Here is a 23,681-nt window from a genome sequence, read left to right as displayed (position 1 = left end):
AACGAGTTAATGGGAGGAGAGGAATCAAGTGTAAAATTAACAAATTTCTACTCAGATTTTTAAAACAGTATACTGAATCATTATACCTCAAGGATTTTCTTTTTTGCAAGATTTTGCTTTGGTAGCTATTACGTTTGGCTTAAGGCCAAGGTATCTAGTGTTTAGAATGAAGAATCCTCAAAAACATTTTTCATATAGGATAACATTCTCTCATTTCGTAGCATAGAAAGTAAGAAAACCCTGAAATCCGACTTCACATTTTTCATCCTTAATACAAAAATACTCTCTTGAGAGTGCTAGATTGTTTAAATAAGACATGCCAAACCAGTATAATTACATGGATGTTATTTGTAACACTGACTCCACATTCCCAGTTCAAATGGTGCGGTGTGTGGGAGATTACAGATACATGGCCTATAAAGAGTTATAAATCTTTGTTTATTTTATTAAATATTTCGAGACATGCCCTGAGGATGACAGATCAATAATGGTCCTTGTGGTTTCCTGATGGAAAGCTGCAATTATTTTCTTCCATTACAACTTAAATGTAACCCAATTTTACTCATCTATCATTTTTATAATAGTAATAAAGAAACATCACTGTATGTTTATTTTTCTGCCTATTCCTATTATTCCTTGTTTGCATCTTGTTTCGATTTTGTTTTCATTCAAAATTGTTCTAATCATTTTGCTTTCTTCCTCAGATGGCTCTGAGTGGTGACCCTTTAACTTTGGCACTCCTTGAAACGGAGATGGAAAATTACTACTTTAAGTTTCCTTTATTTTGGGAAGTGGTTGGCTACTCTTTGAATTTGAGTATAAATGATATTTAAAAAACAAGGAAGCCTGACACAAACAACCTGTGAAGTTGACTTTTTCTAAAACAGCATTATCTGAAAATTCTTGAATGCAGAGTATAATTTAAATTACATAAGCTTAGTATCTTATAGTGCCATGGACAGTCAGAATTGAAAGTGGGAACACGGGCACACCTTATAACTTCTAGCCTGGCTCTCCTCTCCAAACTACCACCACTCCCCACCTCTCTCCCTCTCTCTTTCTCCCTTTCTCTTTTTTGAACAATCAAGTTTTAAGAAGGACTTACACGAATTAAGTATTATGGAGGTAGGTCTCTCATAACAGGTAGGAAGGTAAGTGAAAGACTTTCATGAGCAGTAGAACCAGAGTTTACCCCTTCCAGAAAATCCAATAATCTATATTTGCCTTTCTTTACATAAAGAATTCCTTACAATATTCCTTACAATAATAATTGCTATTTGTTAGGTGCCAAGGACTAAGTTCGGGTCTTTTGCAAACATTTTTGCACTTGTCTTCCCAATGGTATTGCATGGAAGAAAGTGAGTTCAGAGAATTTAAATAATGCTCTTGTGACCAGACAGGTATAAAATGATCAGGTACAGACCAGATCTCTTTGACTTCAGTCTTGTTCCTTTAGACCATGCTGTTGTCTCCCAAAGAGCTACATTTATGGTTCCTTTTTTTAAAAAAAATATTTTAGAGACAGAGAGAGAGAGTGAGGGAGTAAAAGCAGGGCAGAGGGAGGGACACAGAGAGAGAGAGAGACAGAGAGAGAGAGACACACACACACACACACACAGAGAGAGAGAGAGAGAGAGAGAGAGAGAGAGAGAGAGAGAATCTTAATCAGGCTCCACGCTCAGCACAGAGCCCAACATGGGGCTTGATCCTGAGACCCTGGGATGATGACCTGAGCTGAAATCAAGAGTGGGACACTCAACCGACTGAGCCACCCAGGTGCCCTGAATTTATGGTCATCTTAACTGTGCCAGGTACTCTCTATGTATTATTCCCAATTTTTACAAAACCGTGTGAAGTAGGTTTTGTTCTCTGCATGTTACAAACAAGGAGACTGAGGCTCTGAGGAGTTAAGTCATGCAGCAAAAGTCACACAGTTGATATGCAATAAGCTGGGACTTCTATCCAGGGGTGTCTGGCACCAAACTGCATGCTTTTCCCCCTCAACTGATCAATCACTGGTCATTAAGATGTTGGTGAAAATATTTTTTACTACAAGCCTACTCTTACTCTTCCAAATGCTTATATATGGAGCAAAACTTTGAAATGGGATTGCAAGAAAAAGTATAATGTGGTAATTGTTATTTTCTGGTTAGGTAAGAGATATTACAAGAACTCTTTTTCTAATTTCAACTCTGATTAAAAATCTTTCCAAAATGTATTAATCCAATTCTCTTAGTAAGTATAATTTAGGGAATAGGATCTTTAGAGAATTGGGGATTAAGAAAATTCTTTTATTCAATATTGATCCCATTTTTAAGGAACTGGGTCAATGTGTATTGATTCTAGTTTTCTACCAGAGTAAATGTCATGCTAGTAAATCCCTTATATAATACTGTTGAAGAGTCCCATCAATGTGCTTAAAATGAACTGAATTTTTAAAAATTTTTATTTTATTTTATTATTGTTTTTCAGGAATAGAATTTAGTGATTCACCACTTACATATAACACCCAGTCCAGTACTCATCCCAACCAGTGTCCTCCTTAATGCCCATCACCCATTTAGCCCATCCCCCCCACTCAACACCCTGCCAGCAACCCTCCATTTGTTTTCAGTATTTAACAATCTCTTATGGGTTGTCTCCCTCTCTGTTTTTATCTTATTTTTGCGTCCCTTCCTCTATGTTCATCTGTTTTGTTTCTTAAATTATACATGAGTGAAATCATAATATTTGCCTTTCTCTGACTGACTTATTTCGCTTAGCATAATACACTCAGGTTCCATTCATGCTGTTGCAAATGGCAAGATTTCACTCTTTTTGATTCCTGAGTAATATTCCACTGTGTATACATCCCATCTAAAATGAACTGAATTTTTAATACTGTTTATACCCAAATTTGATTTATAAACTCTCCATATTATGGGACATTTTCTCAATTATTTTATTTTGAATAATAATGTGCTGTCTAGGAAATATGCATTAGACTAAAACAACTTTAATCAAATACCAGTTTAAGATGTTTACAGAGGTCAAATGATGAATGAGTAAAAAGGTGGTAACATATTTAAGACTAAAGATTTAGTAATTATTTGTGGGTATTTAAAATTTTTTTTTTCAACGTTTATTTATTTTTGGGACAGAGAGAGACAGAGCATGAACGGGGGAGGAGCAGAGAGAGAGGGAGGCACAGAATCGGAAACAGGCTCCAGGCTCTGAGCCATCAGCCCAGAGCCCGATGCGGGGCTCGAACTCATGGACCGCGAGATCGTGACCTGGCTGAAGTCGGACGCTTAACCGACTGCGCCACCCAGGCGCCCCTATTTGTGGGTATTTAATCTCATAATTCTAAGTGCTAGAAATCACTGTAAACGTATCTATCCTTTAAGAATCATTCTCAAAAGCAACATAGAAAATGGTTACATTGTGAAGATCAAGAATTTATTTTTATAGAACTGATACAATCAATTCTAATATTACATGAATGGGTACATATATGACTTAGGATAAGTTTCCAGAAACAACATCATATGCAGAATCAAAGAGTTCTGAAGCACAGACAACTTAGATGTGAAGATGATGTGTTCTGGAAACTATCAAATGACTCAAAAGAGGGCTTTAGAGATGTCACCAATATGAGAAGTATAGACCTGTTTCATAAAATGCGAGTGGGAAAAGCAACCTAATATGTGATCTGAAATAAGCCAAGTCAGGCTTATATACTGGCTGGACACCTACAACTTAAAAGACCCTTTCTTGGCACTCTCTCTGTCTGATCCTGTGATAGAAACTCTTTTTGTACATGGCGGAAGCTCAAAGAGGGCCAGAAAACCCCTGCCATGGCTTTGTTCATACACTGAGGACTGGGCAGAAGCCTTAGCACAAGGTTACCACTGCAGTTTTCCTCGTCTACAGAGCACACAATAGTCCCTCCATAAAGATCTGATGGATTAGAGATGTTAATAACAAAACTATAATATATGTGTTTATTCACCAACCTTTATGCCAAAACCAAAGCTCAGTTCCAAGAAATTGTTAGAAGGGTCACCTGATATCTTGCCAAGAAAAGTTGCCAAGACAAAATGGAGTCATCTTATTGCTTGGTCTTTCCAAACAGGTTTGATTTTGTAAATCATTTTGTTTTGTGTGAGTAAAGGCTCTCTAGGTGACCTTATTTTAAGATGAAGCTAGGAAATGACTGTATGCTGATTATTGGGGGAATCTGAGTTCTTTCTGTGGATTGGTGTATGAAAACTGACAATGTAGGTAGTTTCATTCTCAGAAGAATTTTGATATTTAGTAACCAGAGAAGATAAACAGGCAAATAAGTAGAAGAAGTTGGAAGGTATTTGTCTTTATGGAATTTGGCCAGTGCAAAACTTGGCTTCCCTGGTAGGAAGACTATGTTGGCAAGCCCCATTTGTTTTCCATAAGAATTTTGCAATGGGAATGATAATGATTTCAGGTGCAAATGGTGCATTTGGGGCATTTTTTTCCTGCATGCTAAAACTGACCTGAATTTCATTGGATAATCCTGACTTTTTGTTTTCCTTGGAAAATACTAAAGGAGTGAAAGGGATAAAAAAAAAAGTTCAAATTTATTTTGAGAATTTCTAGAATTGATAAGTATTTTACACAGCGGGGGGGCTAAAATGTACAAAATAAGAAAATGAGATATCAATATTCCCTCATAAGGTAAAGTCTCTTTTTAATTTTTAACAGAACAAGATTTAAATAGCAAAGTCATGTGCTTTAGAGGCCCTGGAGGAACTTCTAATAGAATCTTTTAAAACTCGTGTTTCTGATGTAATTTATTGGATACAAAAAAGTATTTTCTCTGGAATGCTATTAATATTACATTTCCCCCCCCTAATTTCAGGTTTATGAAAGTCCTTTTGTTTCCTTCATTCTTCTGTATTTTCTAGTGAAGAAAAGGGGCAGCCTCATGAGGAATCTTTATTGCTTCTTACAGAGTTTCTGACATATATGATATGGATGCAGGGAGAAATAAGTCCTACTAGGGATTTATGCATGCATATTATTTTTTATTCCTAGACTTTGGAGGGGGAAGGAGGGAAGGTATGTCTTTAGTTCACTGAAACATGAATTCATTTTCTCAGCATTTTCTACCTTTATAAGAAGTTGTTTGTAGTTTCCATTTGGGGAAGTATCTCAGACATTTCAGCAAAAGTGAACCAAATGTTTCTGAATTCCTATGTCCTTGGTACCCTTCAGCAAATTATATACTCTGTTTCATCAAGGAGATGCTTAATGTCCTTCCTGCTTACAATTTCAACCTTCTTTCTGAGGCTAAAAACTTTTAGAGTAGAGAGATTTGGATTTCCAAAGTCAAACCATCTATAGAAAAGCTACACTATTTGTTCATCCAATTATGATCACCATGGGTCATTATGTTAGGAGTAGCCAGGTTCATATGTTCAAATCTGGGCCCAAACCAAAAAGCCCAAGGACATAATGAACTCCTGTTTTGGCGCTCTACTTCTAGTACCGAGTGATCTGATGGCTACTAGGATAAACCCTCTAGTATAGCTGGTAGTTTTTACTACATCTAAATCAAAGCAACAGAGACTGTCCCCAACACCTCCTGTGAAAGTATCATTTCATGTAGGCTTAAACAAGCGTTGATTAAAACATTTATATTTATAAATATCAAACACCATCCAGGTAAAAGTACCTAACTAGAAGGTGGTAGACACATGTCTATTCAAGTAGAAAGTCCATACATGTTCCAAAGGAAGGATGTGAGAGCAAAACTTTTGTCTAGTTTTCTAAGTTATTCAGAGAAGTATATTCACACATTTAAAAATATTTTATTTATCAACATTTTAGAAGAGATTTATTTTGTTTGTTTTTGGTTAATTTTCATGTAATGCCTAGAATATAAAGCATTTATTTGTATATCAGTGAGTGAATGGGGCCTTATAAGGAAAATGCCTTCAAAAATCCACAAATTAACTTGAGCTTCTTATTCTAAATGTTGTAAAGACTGCATTGGGATCTCAGCAATTGTGTTTAACTGTTATTGTGTTACAGTTTATGTAAATTTGATTAGAACTATTAAAACTTCTATGAGAAATAAGTTTAATAATCTGAAGTGTTGGAGCACCTGAGTGCCTCAGTTGGTTAAGCATCTGACTTTGGCTCAGGTCATGATCTCGCAGTTTGTGAGTTCAAGCCCCATATGGGGCTCTGCGCTGACAGCTCAGAGCCTGGACCCTGCTTTGGATTCTCTGTCTGTCTGTCTGTCTGTCTCTCTCTCTCTGCCCCTCCCCCTTGTGTTCTCTCTCTCATAAATAAATAAACATTAAAAAAAAAACAATATGAAGTGTTGACAAACATGTAAACCCAAACTGTAAAATATATTTTCTTTTAGAACATTAACTTTTTCTCAAGCTATGATTTTACAATTAAATGAATATTCAATATTTAAATTTTCTTGGAAAGAATGTACAAATATTTTGGAAAAAGATCATTTACCAAGCACCAAAAAGCCCTTGATATTCTTTTCAGACTGCTACTTACTCTACTTATACCTTATAATTTATAAGTGGAAAATTAACGTGACTTACCCTATTAAAGCAGTGTTCGTGGTTGGGTCCATAAAAATGTTGAAGACATCTCACGTTGTTTTTGTTTACAATCTTGTTGAAGAATTCATTGACATATTTGATAGGGAATGCACAGACGGCAGAGCGATTCATTGGTTCAGAAGAATCCGGCTTGCTTTGTGCGAATACTCCATAGAGAATGTCATCATTCAGGTTGGCACCTATTTGCTTAGCAAGGTGGGCCCCAGGCTTACTGACATATGCAGCTTGGAGAATATTAAACACTTCCTCCCTTGTGGATCTCTTTCTTCTCTTTTCTGTGAGGATACATTCCAGAGGCATTTCCATGTAGGAATGCAATCCAGAGTCTACAGAACAGAACCTGATTATTCTTGTGTGAAAAGTCTGAGCATCTAGAGTTTCTCGCTGGACTGTCAAAAAGTAAATAAAACGGTTGCTTTCAAAGGCATGGATGTATTTAATAGGGTAGGAATCTCTGAATTCAGGGAGAACATCAATATAAGACTGGTCTGTTAAAAACTTAAAGCCATCTTGAGTTTCCTTTAGCCTTCTCACTGATATTGAATGCAATGAATGATCTGTTAGGTAAGAGGAATTTATGGTATTGCCCACGAAGAAGTTGATGAACCGGCCCTTTTCAGATATTAGGACTTTGGTTCCCAGGGCACTCACCACACAGTCAGGACAGTGGCTGGACTCTTCATCTGCCTGTGGGGAGTACATGCAATGAACTTTTGACAGTATGTCAGCAGTATTGCTGGGTGGAAGGACATGTCGCTGGCAGGTCCCTCTGTGGACACTGCCACAGCTAATGAGTTGGTCGTCATAGTACGTGTCAATAAGTAGAGCCATGTTGATGTTATCTTTCCAAACACCACCTGATAAATTGGCTTTGTGGCTGCAGTCCTGACATGGGAAACAATCTGGGTGTTCCAGCACGGGCCCAGTCTTGTACTCAGCAACCTTCTGAAGGTCTTTGTCATTTAAAACGTAAATATAGTTAACTGCACCAAGGTAAATATGATGCTTGTGTAAAACAACATTCTGGATGGGTGTTTCTGCAGTGAAGTTGGGAAGCTGATACTTCATGTTCACATTCATCTCAGACTTTACTAGTGCCTCTCTGCACTCCCCATAGCTCTTCTGCACCAAGGTAAACAGAAGCACAAGGATGCCAGGTGCAAGCACAGCAGGAGCCTTCATGGTGAGAAGCTTATCTGCCAAAACATGTTCAAGGCGAGAGCAGTTTAGTTGTCATTAGAAACAAAGAAACTGAAAGAACTATACCAGTTAAACTATTAGAAACAAAGCTTCCTAACTGGAATTTTTACATCAAGTGAAAACAAAAAACTCTAGCTGGTTTCACATAAAGATGCATTGTACAGATGGACATGACTCCACATAGTTTAATTTTAGAACTCAAGCCAGAACGAGTAATTTTAGAGAACCATTATGAGATGCAAACAATGTTCTGTATTAAGACAATACAGCAACTAAGTTAGACTCATTTAGCAATAAAGTCAGAAACAGCAAGTTTCTTTCTTAACCGCTTGCTGGTTGTTTAATGTGGTTTAATATCTGTGGTTAATGACTAGGTTGATATTTAAGCCTTCTCAGTTAGTCAAGTAAAGGAACTGTGGTTCAGATTCATTTATTCTAGAAATCACAGCAGGCATTGTTTTCTTGGGAGCATGTAGAATTACTAGTCTAAATTTAGCTTCCTTTTGGAAGAAAACAATCATAAATTCTAGAAGCAATATGATCACATGCTGTTTATAGGATTTTGTGTGCAGAGGAAAGGTATGGTTATAATTTGGCTATAGCAGACCTATTGTTTTGGATAGACAAATGCTTAACTTAATGTGAGATCACTAGAAACATAAAAACAGCAAACTGAAAATGTATAAAATAAAATGTTCAGGGCTAAAGTCCTAGAATTATTTCGCAGAGAAAAACAACATATTGTTTATTACCAAGTCAAAAGCTATTTAGTAAAAAAAAAAAAACAAAAAAAAAAAACAAAAAAAAACCCACATTATCTTAACATTCCATTGTATGCACATGGAAAGTATTTCTAGTTTTCAACGAGTGTATTTTTTTTTTCAGTTTTGAAAAACTTAAGGTACACGTTACAAACCTTGTTAGTTCTAACTATAAAAGTTGAAGGCAAGGCGGTAGGTTAGAAAGGAGAGGACTTAGAAGGAATAGAAACCAAATAGCTATTACTCTTTCCCCTCATTTTTTGGTGCATAATTCTGACAGGACAAAAGGAACCTTTAAAAACTTACTAGGCATTATAACTATGCTAAAGACTAACCCTAGGTCTACAAAATCTAACAACTAGTATGTGCATGGCTCTGTGCTTGTACTATGGAAATGGGATGTGGTACTTACTCTTCAGTAAACCTACAGTGTGGTTGAGAGACAGCACACATACAAAAATAACAAGAATGCACAGCATTATAATACCCTGCATAGCACTAACCAAAGCTAAAAGCATTAAGAGAGGGGGGAATAATTCGTACTAAGAATTATTATGGTTATGAGCAGTGTGTGCAAAGATACAGAGGCAGGAAAGAGAATATGGCATGGCCAGAAGAACTGCCCAGAGGGCCCAGAGAACTGCATGTAGTAAGCCCAGAGAAGCCCAAGGAAAGCAAATGGGGGAGATAAAAATTGTTGGAGCAATATTCCAAAAAGAGTAAAAAGAGGCACTTTCAAGAGCCTAGAACATAAGAGAGATCACTCTTTCTGAGACAGCAGGTGAGGATAAGTCAGATGAAGATAAGTATAGACACTGAGGGAGTTCAGGGAATATGACCTCAACATTCTAAAAATAAATTAGGGTATATGACCATCACTGAAAGTAATGGTTACAGAAGAGGGACTAGGTTCTTCAGATTGGAGAAAGAGGTTTAGAATAGCTACAATAAGGCATGCAAAAAGAGGTCAGCAGGAAATGAAAGTAAGGATTGCTTAATAGCTCCTAAGACAAAACACAATGTGTTGTGGCTTTCTCTTCAAGTAGAAAGAGTTCTAGTTGGACCAGAGGGCAAAGCAAAGTGTCATTAAGGTGAAGAAGTGAAAGAGGTATAAGCCATATAATAATAACAATAACATGTACTGAATGCTTACCATGTGCCAGGCATTCTGCTAAACCCTCTGATTTACTCTTTATAAACACCCTTTTCTTTTTAGGTTTATTTATTTGAGAGACAGAGAGAGAGAGAGAGAGAGAGAGAGAGAGGAAGAGGAAGAGAGAGAGAAAGGGGGGGAGAGAGAGAATGGAGAGCACAAGCAGGGAAGGGTCAGAGAGAGAGAGACGGAGAGAGAGAGAGAATCCCAAGCTGGCTCCATACTGTCAGCTCCGAGCCCGAAGCAGGGCTCTTACCCATGACCCATGAAATCATGACCTGAATTGAAACTGAGTCAGAGGCTTAACTGACTGAGCCACCCAGGCGCCCCTATAAACACCCTTTGAAGTAGAAAGTATTATTATTCTCCTCTTCCAGATGAGTAAACTAGCCAAAAGTCACACAGAACCAAATTCAGTCCCATGTCTGCCTGACAGGAATCTGTCCAGGCTCTTAAATGCTTCACTAGTACTGAAGCAGCTTCCTGAGCTAAGAAGAGGGTGCACTGGAGCAGAAGTTAGACAATCAGAGCCCTGGGTCTTGCCCTTCCCTCCCTAGCTGTAGTACTCTGGATAGTTCATCCACCTCTCGATCCTGGAGTGCAGTATCTTCACACAATTGTTTTAAGTATGAAAAAGAGATCTCATCTTTGAAAGCTTTGGCCGTTATACAGTGTATATATAAATGCAGGGTGTTGTATTTGGTATTTACATATGTAATTCTCATTGTTTTGAAACGTACTAGAAAATTTTTGGCAAGTGGGGGGAATGACAAGAAGTAGAGGAAAAGAAGGGTTTAAAACAATTTTTCCTCTGAGAAGACAAAATTAAATTCCAAACAAACTATAAATATGTGTCTAAAACTTCTAGAATATATTATGGGGGAAAATTAAATGAACTTCTTGATATGGTATTAGTCTATCTTCTAAAATTGGGAACATTAGCCTACTACATAATTTATCACTGTATTTTCTTTAGGAAATATAGTAAAGAAAGAAAATAAATGAACCATTACTAACAAAAGAAAAAAAAAAGCATTACAACCAATTTGTACCTTAGTTGATATCCATTAATGCAATGTGGAGGGTGAATGACTTTTTCCTTTAGGCTTTCTGAAGGAGCCTTCAAAACGAACTTTTTTTGTTTTTAATCTGAGGTATTAAATTATGTTTTAAAAATAAGGTCCATATCTTAAAGTTGGTATAGAAGTCACTCACAGTAAGTACTAAACCTCAATTAACTAGAATCCAAGAAAATGTACAAATATACTAATGGGCTTTGTTGTTATCTCACTTGATGAGAAGGCAAATCATAAGAAAACCAGTAGGGAAGGAGGATATTTTTTCTGTTTAAGGGGGGAAAAAAACATTGCAGAATATCCCTGGAGTTAGCTAACCCAGTCTTCTTCATCTTCTTTACATTCTTTTGATAGCAAGCAGTGAAGCCATATTTCAGACTGAGAAATCAAAGAAAGGTTATTTTTTTTTTAAATTAAAGCAAATAACCAGGGCTAGAGCCCATTGTCAACAATAGGACTTTTAATTAAAATACAGGTTTCTGTTTAACCCTCAGATAATGAGAACACTTAAACATCCCATTTCCTTGATCATTTCAATTAATTAAGTCTCCTCCCCATTAACAAAGGTGTATGTTGGTTAGACTAGATCTTCTCCAGGAAATGTCTGTCTTTCATAAGGAATGCAGGAGGGACACCTTCTTCTGGAACTATTTCTTGCTGAGCTATGTAGCCTGATGACACTGCTGGTTAAATAAGTGGCAGTTGAATAGTCAAGTGCACAGGCTCTGGAGACAGACTGCGAAGTTTAAAACCATTTGCTGTCTGTGTGGCCCTTGGGCAAATAACTTCTCTGAGCCTCTGTTTACTCATCTGAGATATGGGAGTGATTGTAATTATCAGTGAATCTCAGACTAGTAGGGGAGACAGACAAATAGACTGCAGTTTAAACTCAATGTGGAACGGTCTATGAGGGTCCCTGAAGGGGAGCTTAACCAGGCTTGGGGAGTCAGGCAGGCATCAATCAATCATGGTCTTTTCCTCATAACGCATCCAGAATCCTGAGGTGTAGCCTGGGGGAGAAACTAAGTTTTGCTTGTCACAGTGCAGCCAAATAGTTGTATGACCCAAAGCCAGTCACCCAACTTCTTTGGCCTCAGCTGCTTTCTTATTTGCAAAATGATAGTGTTGAACTCCTCATGTGCTGGAGCCCTCTGTCTCATGACAGCCTATTGCGTGCATCTCTTCCCAACTCTGAGTTCAGTGACCTATCTTGAAATCCACCTTGGGTGGAGTATTTACACCACAGAAATTGGCAAACATTACAAATCAGGGCTTTTTTCCTTCCCTGAAGATTATGAAATATTTATAAGCACACTCCTGGGCTGAACTAATGACCTCCAAAAGTTATTTTCTAACTGTAATAATTTTCAACTCTGAGATTGTTTTTTTACAATTACATTCTACTTCAATGCTATTGCATTGGCATATATTGCTTTTTCTTTTCTATCTATATAATCTGCCAGATCGGGATGTGTGAGCAATTTTAATATTTATATTGGTAGTGATTCCAGAAATACTTTCATTTTTCATACATTTTTGTCTTGATACATTTATTCCTGTGATGTGCCTGGATCAGGCTTTCAATATAGAATGACTTTTTTACTGTTTCTGTTTATTCTTTCTTTCTGAAATAGTGCTAGCCATCTAACCAACTCTGAGCTCCTTACTAAAAGGAACATGTAAAGATGATTCAAACAGATTGACTAATTCATTCTGTTACCATATTGTACACATAGCAGGTGAAAATGAATCATCCAAAAAACATTTCTTTATTTCTTTTCAGTTGATAGTTAAGATAATCTCACTGGCAAAACATTTCCTGGGAGTAATTATCTGAATGGCACCTTGGCTATTAAACTCTTGGTATTTAGGAGTATTTCCTCTAAAGAGATTACTCTGTTAGCTAGGAATATCAGCTCAGCCTAAACTTAAGACAAACTACTCCACTATGTCTGCCATCTATCTGCCTCTAGTTTTCTCATTAAACTAACTTACATTGGTTTTTCATTCCCCAGAAATATATTTAATTCTCGAAGAATTTATTGAGTTGCCACCTGTGCCTATCACTATTACTGCTGTTGTCATTACTGTCCTCCTCATCAACAAAAACCGATCACAAAGCACATGTGTGTTGTATTCAAGCACTGATATCTCGGGAAAAAATACCACAGGTGTAATGGAATACATTTGTAAGAGAAATTTTCTAGACTTTGACAGAGATAACTTTGCTTTCTTTAGGAACTGATTTTCTTAAAATCATAATAATTTACAATTACATAAATAGCACTATATAGTTTACAAGGTACAGTCAGTTACATCCCACCTCGAGTCTGCATAATTATAAGGTAAGCATTATTCCTGTGTTTTCAGATAATGAAACTGAGATTCATAGAAGATAAAATATTATGTAAAATGTACTAAACATGCAACATAGTTCTTGTTTCTAATTTTTTAAAACATGTATCGTGCTTATTTGAGCTGTTTTAAATTATTTGCATTTCCTAGAAAATATTTTTATTCAAAAGCACAATATTTTGGTAAACATTTGTTTTTACCTACCCAGTTCTCAATGTCTCTACTACTGGCAACTCATTTGAAAACCCTCCCCCTTCTATCTAATGGGGCTGTCATCATATGGCTTACCTCCTTACCACAAGGTGAGCTTGCAGACCAAGCTGGCCTTTCAATGAACTTTTCCTTTGATGCAGAGCTTGGTCAGGATAAGCACATGACCAAAGCAAGACCAATCAGAGTCTTTTTAAGATTTAATACAGATACTGGGAGAGGACCTCTCTCTTTCAAAGATCACAAGCACTAAAAATGATGTTAACTTAGAGCATCTAATGCCCAACTTTGGCATCCATTATGTGGAGAAAGCCTGACTGAACATGAAACTGACCCATGTGACAGGAGAACCCAGACACAGAGAAAGGGAAGTTCTCGATGTTATTGTTCAAGCCTCTGTGCCCACCATGTGTAAAACTAATGGAAACCAGTGAAATCTTTCTTCCTTCCTTTCTCTCTCTCTTTTTTTCCATCAGCAGTTTCATTGCGATTCTTTTATTCCTTGCTCCTAAATAAGTCCTCACCAAACAATGTCCAGTTGAAAATACTACAAACCTCTGAATTCAAACACAAAGTCAAGTGCATAAAAGCAATTTTAAGTAAAATATTACAGTAATTAGAACAAAGAACAAAGATGGTTTCCTTATTTACTTGAATAATTAAATATTTCACTCTGATGGGGCATCTGGGTGGCTCAGTTGGTTAAGTGTCCGACTTCAGTTCAGGTCATGATCTCATGGTCTGTGGGTTCCAGCCCTGCATCAGGCTCAGTGCTGACAGATTAGAGCCTGCAGCCTGCTTCAGATTCTGTGTCTCCCTCTCTCTGCCCCTCCCCCACTGGTGCACTGGCTCTCTCTCAAAAGTAAATAAACGTTTAAAAAATTTAAATATTTCACTTTGGATTTAGAAACACATTTATTAGTTAAAATTTCTGAGGTGGTATACTAGTTTTTTCCTGCCATATAACTCCAAATTTTTTTCTATATTTACATAATATAACCTCAAGACAGAAATAATGTATCTAAGTGAAGAGGCAAGATATAAAAAGCAGAAAACATTTCAATCCTGCTTTTAAGTATATAAAAGGGATTTACAATGATGGAAAATGGCCGAGGCCCCATATTAAGGAAATTGCAGCCATAAAAAACAGTCATAGCTAAATCTCCAGGAGGACTTGCCAGAGTGAAATCCTAAGAAAAATTCTTAGCCTTCTCCACACTTATATTATTTCTATTAACTTTAAAAGTAGGCCCATAAAAGCAAAGTTAAGAGATTCTAATAGGAGATTCCTGATGTCATTTAAAATATTGTATTTATAAACATTCACTGTATATGAATCATATTATATCACACAATATTAGTCAAATGTTTGTCAACATCCATTGGACACCATGCACTTATCTAGATACTGAGAGTTCCCACTCTCAAAAAAGTATACAGTCTGTGGACTTGAAGACAGAAAGATAAATGCTAAAAATCTAAGTGTATAACCTAAATTGAAAAGAAATTGAAAAGAATGGATCTACCAGGCTGTTGAGCAAGCAAATTTTAAAACATTCTTTGTTGAATATTGGATTCTTATACCTAAAAATTTACTAGTGTTATGAGCATCAAAAAAGCCTAAATTGACTTTAGAAAGATAAAACAATATGCCATGTCAAAAATCCCATCTAATGTAGTCAGGTACTACTTTGACAATGATTTTTAACAGTAAGTTGAGGACAGAAGAAATCTTGAGGATTTTTCAGCCTATCCAATTTCTCTATAATATGACCACATTTAAATGATCTGAATACTCAGGGGTCAATCCTATGTCTGATATTTACAAACTCTTTTGTTTGACAACAGTCTTCCCAACAGTTCATAAAACCTACTAGAAAAGAGGTGAAGTGTAGTGGAGAGAGTATGGGCTTTGGTGTCAGAATTTGATGTGATGTGAATCTGGGCTTTACCACTTACATACCTTACGACTGTAAGTGTCAGTTTCTATCTAAAGCATCGGGATAATGATACACATCTTGTGGGTTGGCCATGAAGGTTAAAGATAAATCATGAGACACTGGCATTCACTCATGCAGCATACATTGGCATTCAATAAATGTGGCTATCATGCTTATCCTAAGTTGTGTTTTAGCCAGTTTTTGCCTGCCTTCATCAAAAATGAGGAACTTGGCACAGTCTAGTGGGTGAGCCCACTCCAAATGCTTGGTGACTATTTCATCACCTTAATCCTCTCAGTTTAAATACTGTTATTTCTTATTTTCCCACACTTTGGCCATTTGTGGTTTTTCTCTAAACCTGTCAAGTTCCTGAAGTCGCTCTTAAGTTGCCCTCCAAGACAAAGACCATGGTAAAGTCTTCCACTCTAAGGAAGAACAACAAAAAAGGAAAAATTACTTTACCACTTTAAAGAAGAGTAAACCCACACCATCACTGAAGTTTTAGCAAATAAAGATACAGGATTCCCAGTTAAATTTGAATTTCAGATAATAATGAATACTTTTTAGTATAAATAAGTCCCATGAATATATTAAAAAAAATTTTTTAATGTTTATTTTTGAGAGAGAGAGAGAGAGACAGAATCTGAAGCAGGCTCCAGGCTCTGTCTGAGCTGTCAGCACAGACCCCAATGCAGGGCTTGAACCCAAGAACCATGAGATCATGACCTGAGCCAAAGTCGGACACTCAACTGACTGAGCCACCCAGGCACCCCTCCATGAATATATTTTATGTGACAATCCTAGTTGTAAGCAAATGGAGAAAAATCAGGGAACAACTACCCTTTTTACTAGCAGAATTCAGATTGAAAAGATTTTGGCCAAACATATTTATCTATTGGAGTAGAACAGTATTTTTAAGGTTTTTATAGCACATATATGTTGCATAACTGCATATGATTATTTTGTTTCTGTTGTTTTGTTGCTATGTGTCTAAAACATGCTATTTTCAAAGTGATTATCTGTACACAATAAACTTTATTTGTACAGTAAACTTTACACAGTAAACTGCTCCTAACGGGTGATTTTAAATATCATGTGAAGATATAATTATGTGAAAGGGAGTAAAAATTCTTTTTTTTTTTAATTAAAATCAAGGAAAAGATTTGTGTGCTTGTGGAGAAAAGTTATACTATATAAGGCAATCTGTCATTGACACAAAATTTCTAGAACAAAGAAAGTATCTTTAGATTGATTTGTATACTTAATTTATAACAAAAAAGCTTACTAAAAATCACATATAGGTGGCTATAGGAGAAAACAAGTTAGACTAAACTTGGTGCAATAATAATTTTCACACGTTATAATTAATTAATGTTTTAGGGGCTCCTCTAAACATTGAGGCTTGATTACTACACAAATGTTATTTCTTTGAAAAAGACCTAAATAGTGCTTTTATTCAGATCCTTATCCAATACTGCATCCTTTCTTCTTCCAAAAAACATTTTTAAAGTTGAAAATCATAGAATTATAGCGTTAGAAAAAGCCAACTGTGCATTTTCTAGTTGTAACATATGACTGAGACCATTGTCCAAATCTGATCTGGTAAGAATACAGATAAAAGAATAGAATTTCATTATATTCTCAAGATTATCCTTCATACATTCATAATCTGTTAGTAAACATCTTTGTCCTTTTAAGAATTGCTGAAAGTATTCAAGTTCTGGGAAAGAAGAATAAATGGACATTTGTTTTAACATTGTACATACTATAAAAAGTCCTATTGAGAAAATACATTGAATTGTCAGAGTTCTGAATGATTGGAAAGGCTTTTGTCTCATTAATAAGTTGTAGGTCAGACAAGAATGTTTCATTACCCTTGAAAATGTGAACACTGAACTTTCACTGTTAAGAAAGTGCTAAGAAGCTTGAAATCCTATAAAAGTACTTAAAAATAATTTTTGGCCTAATGGATAGGTGTAATTTTATAGTTTAGATTGTGCAGAAGTGCTACCAGGTTTTCTTCAATTAATCCGGGGACAGTGAATAATGAGAAAGTACAAATCTCACTTGAGAAACATCTTCCTAAGCATGTAAGTTAAAATAAAGTAAGCTTAGCAACTTTTTCCAGTTGTATTCAAGCACAGGGTTGGAATACGATAAACCTGACTGAATAGTCAGAATGTGAAGCACTAAAGGGAGACCAGTTAGAAAGGAAGCTGGTACATTACTCATTAATGAATCAGACATATTTCCCTTCCTCAGTGTTTGAAAATGTCCCCAGCATAAGGCATGGTGAATTCCAAGTGTGGGGAGTTGTGCTCAGAATTGGGTCTATATAACTGATGAAACCTCCTGTGGTGTTACCTAAAGCAGAAATCAAATGGTTGTGAGAAATGGTGGTGGTGAGTAGATCCCATTTGTGTCCTGGTGGCTGTCAGGTAAAGAGGAACCAGCACCTAGGGAAAGAGAGACAATGGGAGAGGCATGGGGGTGCCTAAACTGGAAATATACAGTCAAATCCACGTGATGTGGGCATTACTCTGTAACACTAATTTCACTAAGTTCTTCGGGTAGGTCTGAATTTTATTTTGCTCATACCTGAGTACTTTCTTGGAAATCAAAGTTAGCAAGTAGATTCTCTCCCAGGGGAATGAACTAGGGACCTTTTTCAAGATAAATTTTGTCAGTATATAACATAGTCTTTTTCAGGAAAAGCAGAAAAAACTTTTAGAAATCATAAAAATACTATGAATGGAAGGAATAGCCAAACCTATCACATTTTATATAGATGTGGATTCCTTGGCTGAACATAATGCAATTAACAATGTTGGGAGAAAAATTAAAAGCATATAAATATCACTACATTGAGTTCAATATATAATCAGAGAATAAAAGAGCTAAATAAACTTTCTATAAAAATCTTAAAATACTTTTAAAGGTATAGAGAATGTCAAGCAAAAGCTATCCTTGTAAAAAACAGAACAGTACAGAAAATAAGTACGTAGGTACAAAACTCAATTTCTAAAACTCAGTAAATACTTTGGATCCTTGAAAAATCAATAAACCAAAAGGTGAGGACATTAGGACAACTTAAAAACAACTGTGCTCAGGATTGTGTTTATATAACTAATCAATTCAAGGAAAAATAATCCAGGGCATTTGTGTTTGTGTGTAAGGGGGAGTTGTGTGTGTGTGTTTGAGGGAGAAAGAAACAGAAAGAGAAAGGAGAGGACAAGACAAAACAAAAACAAAAACAAAAACATTTCAACCATATCAGTGTTGCTCACTGACTGGCAGTCCCAGCCTCCCACCCCACTGTGCTATAAAGTGCTATGAAGACAGGTGCACATTGCTAAAGGAACACAGAGGGATAAACAGCTAATTGTAGCCGAGAGGCTGAGCCAAGGAGTATGTTAGCATGGAGATAATACTTGAGCTGGGTCTTGCAAGTTAGGAGTTGCTTAGGCACAGTGGAGGCAGGGGACAGGCAGGACACACACACACAGGCACCTAGAGGAGAATGTGCAGGGCTGTTCAGGAAGTTGGCACAGAGACTATGTGGGCTGGGCTGGGTATGGACGAAACTGAAAGATTAGTCCAGGGCCACATCATAGAAAGCCTTATACATCCTGTTGAGGGATCTGTAGTTTATCTGTTGTAGAGAGTCACTGGAAGGTTTTAAGCAGGAGATGGAAATGAGCACAGTACTTGTAATTACACATATTAGACAATTTTGGTAACAATGTGGTGAGTGGATTGGAGTGGAAAAAAGCTAGATGCCAGAAGACACAACAGAAGGTCACTGCATCTGTCCAGGCAATTGAAGATAAAGACTGACAACAGTGAAGATTCCCTGATCTGTATCTTCATCTCTTTATCTCCAGAGTCCATAAATCCATCTCTCAAGCATGAGTTTTGTTATGTCCAACAGCTATTTAAGACAGATTTAAGCTATTTAAATCTGACAAATATTAATTAAGGCCTTAATATGTGTGAGGTACTTAGGGTGGGGTGGGGGTACATCAGTAAACAAAATAAACAATCCTGCTTTTATGAAACTTACTTTCTAGCAGTTAGATACAGAAAACAAATTATACATGTAGTGTGTTACAATGTGAGGAGTGTTGAGCACTACTGGAAAGACAGAGAGAGAGAGAGAGAGAGAGAGAGAGAAGGAAGGTGGTGGGAAAGGTCTGTGGCTTTGAAAAATTGAGGAGGTAGCTTTTTTTTTTTTTTAAACGTTTATTTATTTTTGAGACAGAGAGAGACAGAGCATGAACGGGGGAGGGGCAGAGAGAGAGGGAGACACAGAATCGGAAGCAAGCTCCAGGCTCTGAGCCATCAGCCCAGAGCCCGACGCGGGGCTCGAACTCACGGACCGCGAGATCGTGACCTGAGCTGAAGTCGGACGCTTAACCGACTGAGCCACCCAGGCGCCCCAGTGAGGAGGTAGCTTTTAAGGAAAGAGTTGAAGGACAGGAATTAGCCATCTGAGATGTGAAGAGATTTCTTTTTTTCTTGCAGAGGCAAGAGGGACCAAACTGAAAGCATGCCTGATGTGTCTTATTTGTTAATAACACTGGACTCTGGTGATGGGGAGATGAGATCAGAGTGGACAAAGAATCAGACCATACAGGGCCTTGTAGGCCACTGTGAGACTGGGTCTTTTACTGGAGTGAATGTGGGTGTTGAGCAAGGCAGTAAATATATTTGAATGGAATCACCTTGACTGTGTGTGTGTGTAAGAAGACTGGTGGTGGCAGGGGGATGGGATAGGGCAAAAATGGAGAAATGAAATCAGTTGGGAGACTGTTGTAGTAGTCCGGGTGAGTGATGGCGGTAGCTTGGGCTAGAGAGGAAGGAGTGAGTGATGAGAGGTAGCTGAATTCTGGTTATATTTTGAAGACAGAGCTATGAAGATTTGGTAAAGGAGTTGGAGATAAAGTGTGCAAGAAAAAAGGAATCATGAATACTCCAAATATTTTGGTTTTTGTAACAGGGACAATGATTTTGCCACTTACTGCCATGGAGTAAGAAGCTGGTGGGTGGACCAAGCCTGGCAGAAATGTATGACAATCAGGCAGTTTAGTTCTGTTCATGTTTGAGATACTTTTTAGGGAAGAAAGGTCTGTACTAGAGATTTAAATTGGGAAATTGTCTGTGTAACGATGGTGGTATGAAAAGCCATGAGATTGAATGAGACCACCAAGGAAAGGAGTGTAGAGAATGCAGAGGAAGCCTGTCTGCTGAGGCACACCAAACCAGGAGGCTGAGGAGAAGAAGGTGAATGAGAAAAGTAGACTAAGAAGAAACAGTCAGATGTTCTTCCCATGAAAACTTATTTTACCACTTCAAATCCTATCTCAATGCCTAACATTCCCACTTTTCCAGGACATCACCCTTGACTCCATAGGTGTTTTAAACATGTTCATCTGCTTCCACTCACAGTTTAAGGTGGTATCACTTCTTGCCTGGATTACAACAGCTTCCTACCTGGTATTCCTGTTCTATTCTTGCCCCTGATCATCCATTACCCAATGTACCAGAGATATCTTTCTAAAATGACAATCTGGGGGCGCCTGGGTGGCGCAGTCGGTTAAGCGTCCGACTTCAGCCAGGTCACGATCTCGCGGTCTGTGAGTTCGAGCCCCGTGTCAGGCTCTGGGCTGATGGCTCAGAGCCTGGAGCCTGTTTCCGATTCTGTGTCTCCCTCTCTCTCTGCCCCTCCCCCGTTCATGCTCTGTCTCTCTCTGTCCCAAAAATAAATGAACGTTGAAAAAAAAATTAAAAAAATAAATAAATAAAAATAAAATGACAATCTGATTATGTCACTTTGCTGTTTAAAAACAGTTCAACTTGTGGCGGCTGGGTGGCTCAGCTGGTTTAGCATCCGACTTTGGCTCAGGTCATGATCTCACAGTCTGTGGGTTCGAGCCCTATGTCGAGCTCTGTGCTGACAGCTCAGAGCCTGAAGCCCTCTTTGGATTCTGTGTCTCCCTCTTTCTCTATGCTCCTCCCCCACCCCTCTGAAAAATAAACATTAAGAAAAATAAACAATTAAAAAAAACAGTTCGACTCCTGGGGCTCTGGGTGGCTCAGTTGGTTAAGCGTCAAACTCTTGCTCTCGGCTTAGATCATGATCTTACAGTTTGTGAGTTTGAGCCCCATGTAGGGCTCTGTGCTGACAGTGTGGAGCCTGCTTGGGATTCTCTCTCTCCCTCTCCCTCTCCCTCTGTCCCTCTTACCCGTGTGTGTGTGTGTGTGTGTGTGTGTGTGTGTGTGTGTGTGTGTACTCTCTCTCAAAATAAATAACTTAAAAAAAAAAGCAGTTCAACTCCTTAGCACATGTTAAAAACCATTCATGATTTGGCTTCTGCTTAACTCTCCAGCCTTGTCTTTTGCCATTGTCCCCCTAGAAATCTAGGCTCTAGCTATTTTCCCCTTCTGCAAGTTGCTGAAGTAGGCCATGAGCTCTCCCACTCTGGGTCTCAGCACATATGGATCCCTCTCTATGGAACACTTTTGTCCTCACCTTCACCTGATTAACTAACTCTCTCTTCAAGTCTCATTGTAGGTGACACTTCTTTCAGGAAGCCTTCTCTGTTGCCTCTCTCACCCTCTAGAAAGAGTAGAAACTGTTCCATGTGCTCACATATCAAACCTGCTTTATCCTTAGTTACACTTTATTATGTTGAGTTGTAATTTACTTGTTTGTAACTCCCACTAGACTAAAAGCTCCATTTTATCCCCTAGCAGTACACAGCACTTGGCAAGGATTTGTTGAAGAATGGATAATGAAATGAATTAGTAAAGAATGACCCTGTACAAAGACTCTGGCAGTATGGATATAACAGAAAAAAAGAAGACTAGATTAGAAAGATATTAAAGAGATAAAATTTATGTGACAATGATCTAACATGGATTTTGATCATAGGGGAAGAATCAGAAGTCAGGGATGACTAAAAAATATCTATCTTGGTGTCAAAAACAAAGGTAAGATAAATAGGCAGAGAAAAGTTATGGGGCAAAAAAACAGTTCAGTTAATAACTCTGAGGTATCTGTTGGTCATTCAAGTGCAAGTGTCTATAAGATAGCTAATAAATGGGCATGGTGGTCTAGGGCAGAGAGAGTCAGACATGACAATTGTGAATCATTGGTCCATCAGTGTATTTGAAGTAATGGAGGTAAGTAAGATCACATATGGGCATGTTCAGTATGCAGAAAGAAGGAATTCAAGCTTTAGATATAAAGTTGAAATCTAAACTCTAAAAAGAAAACTTTGAGTGGTATTTCAGAAGCTAGAAATTTCAAAAAGGAGGAGCAGTATGTATGGTGTCAAATCTCACAGGGGGGTCAACTGGGATAAAAACAAGTGTCCATCATATTTCACTATGAGGAAGTTGCTGGTTATTAGAGTGAAGACATCTTCTTGGTGGATGGGAACAGACTGTTTGAGTGGAATGAATTAATGAATGAGAATAGAGACAATGAGTTAGAAATTATTTTCAAGAATTTTTTATTTAAAGGATAAGGCAGAAATAGAAGTGAATACTTAAGATAAATATTTAAGGTAAATGTATAGTAAAAACCCTATCAGAATGTCTGGATTTTTTTTTTTTTTTTCTAGAAGCAGCAGCAAGTTGAGTAAGGGCTGAATGAAAACAGTGAGGGAGATTTTAAAAGATGGTAGGGGTGGGCAGGGAGGGTGGGACAGATGAAGCAAGGTGCTCCAAGATGTGGGAGAATAGAATCAAGACCACAGGGTGAAAAGACCATTTTATCATTTGAGACAGAAACAGGGAGGTAATAACGGGTATATGGAAACCATCTGGGCTTCTGTTTACTCTCCAAACCATAAAGGGAGATATTACACTGAGAGTAAAGGAAGCAAAAGAAAGTTTGGAATCATTGTGGGAATGGGGGAAAATGGGCAATGACCAAAACAAAAGTTCTCTTGAGGTGATACTAATCCTAATGCACAATGCTGATTTCAGTTGAGTGTCCAAGCAGTCAGCAAGATAGATTTGGGAATTAAATGGTTCCATAATCATGACGTTGGTAGTGAATTCTTATAATGTTTATATAACTCATCAGATATATGGGCCTTTATTAAAGGGCAATGCTAGCATTTGATTATTTTTATTTCAAAACCAGTTTTATTAAAATCTACAAGGAATAATTTCAGAGAAAAGAAAACACACTGAAACAGATACTCTGCTCTCTTTTCAATAAAACCAACAATCTGAAGATGTTAAAGAAATGAATCAGATATAATGATCATCTAACTGTGAAAATTAAAACCCATTTAGGAATTGTGAGGGAGGCTTGATCTTAAATACCACTCTAGTTACTCATTCAGAATCTTTAATAACATTTG

General features: G+C 37.4%; 1 protein-coding gene across 2 annotated transcripts in view; it reads right to left on the bottom strand.

Moving 5' to 3' along the window:
* The window catches only part of MET (MET proto-oncogene, receptor tyrosine kinase), a 112,662-nt gene that overhangs the window by 78,662 nt on the left and 10,319 nt on the right, over positions 1-23,681 (bottom strand). For both annotated transcript variants that reach the window (XM_047850094.1, XM_047850095.1), the window contains exon 2: positions 6,588-7,804. In XM_047850094.1, coding sequence (XP_047706050.1) covers positions 6,588-7,790 — 1,203 coding nt within the window. In that variant the 5' untranslated portion in view covers positions 7,791-7,804. The remainder of the gene's footprint in view (positions 1-6,587; positions 7,805-23,681) is intronic.

This window comes from Prionailurus viverrinus, chromosome A2 (assembly GCF_022837055.1).
Source record: "Prionailurus viverrinus isolate Anna chromosome A2, UM_Priviv_1.0, whole genome shotgun sequence".
In the NCBI taxonomy this organism is placed as follows: Eukaryota; Metazoa; Chordata; class Mammalia; order Carnivora; family Felidae; genus Prionailurus; species Prionailurus viverrinus.
The sequence above is the reverse complement of the archived record's forward strand: the minus strand, read 5'-3'. Positions and strand labels throughout refer to the sequence as shown.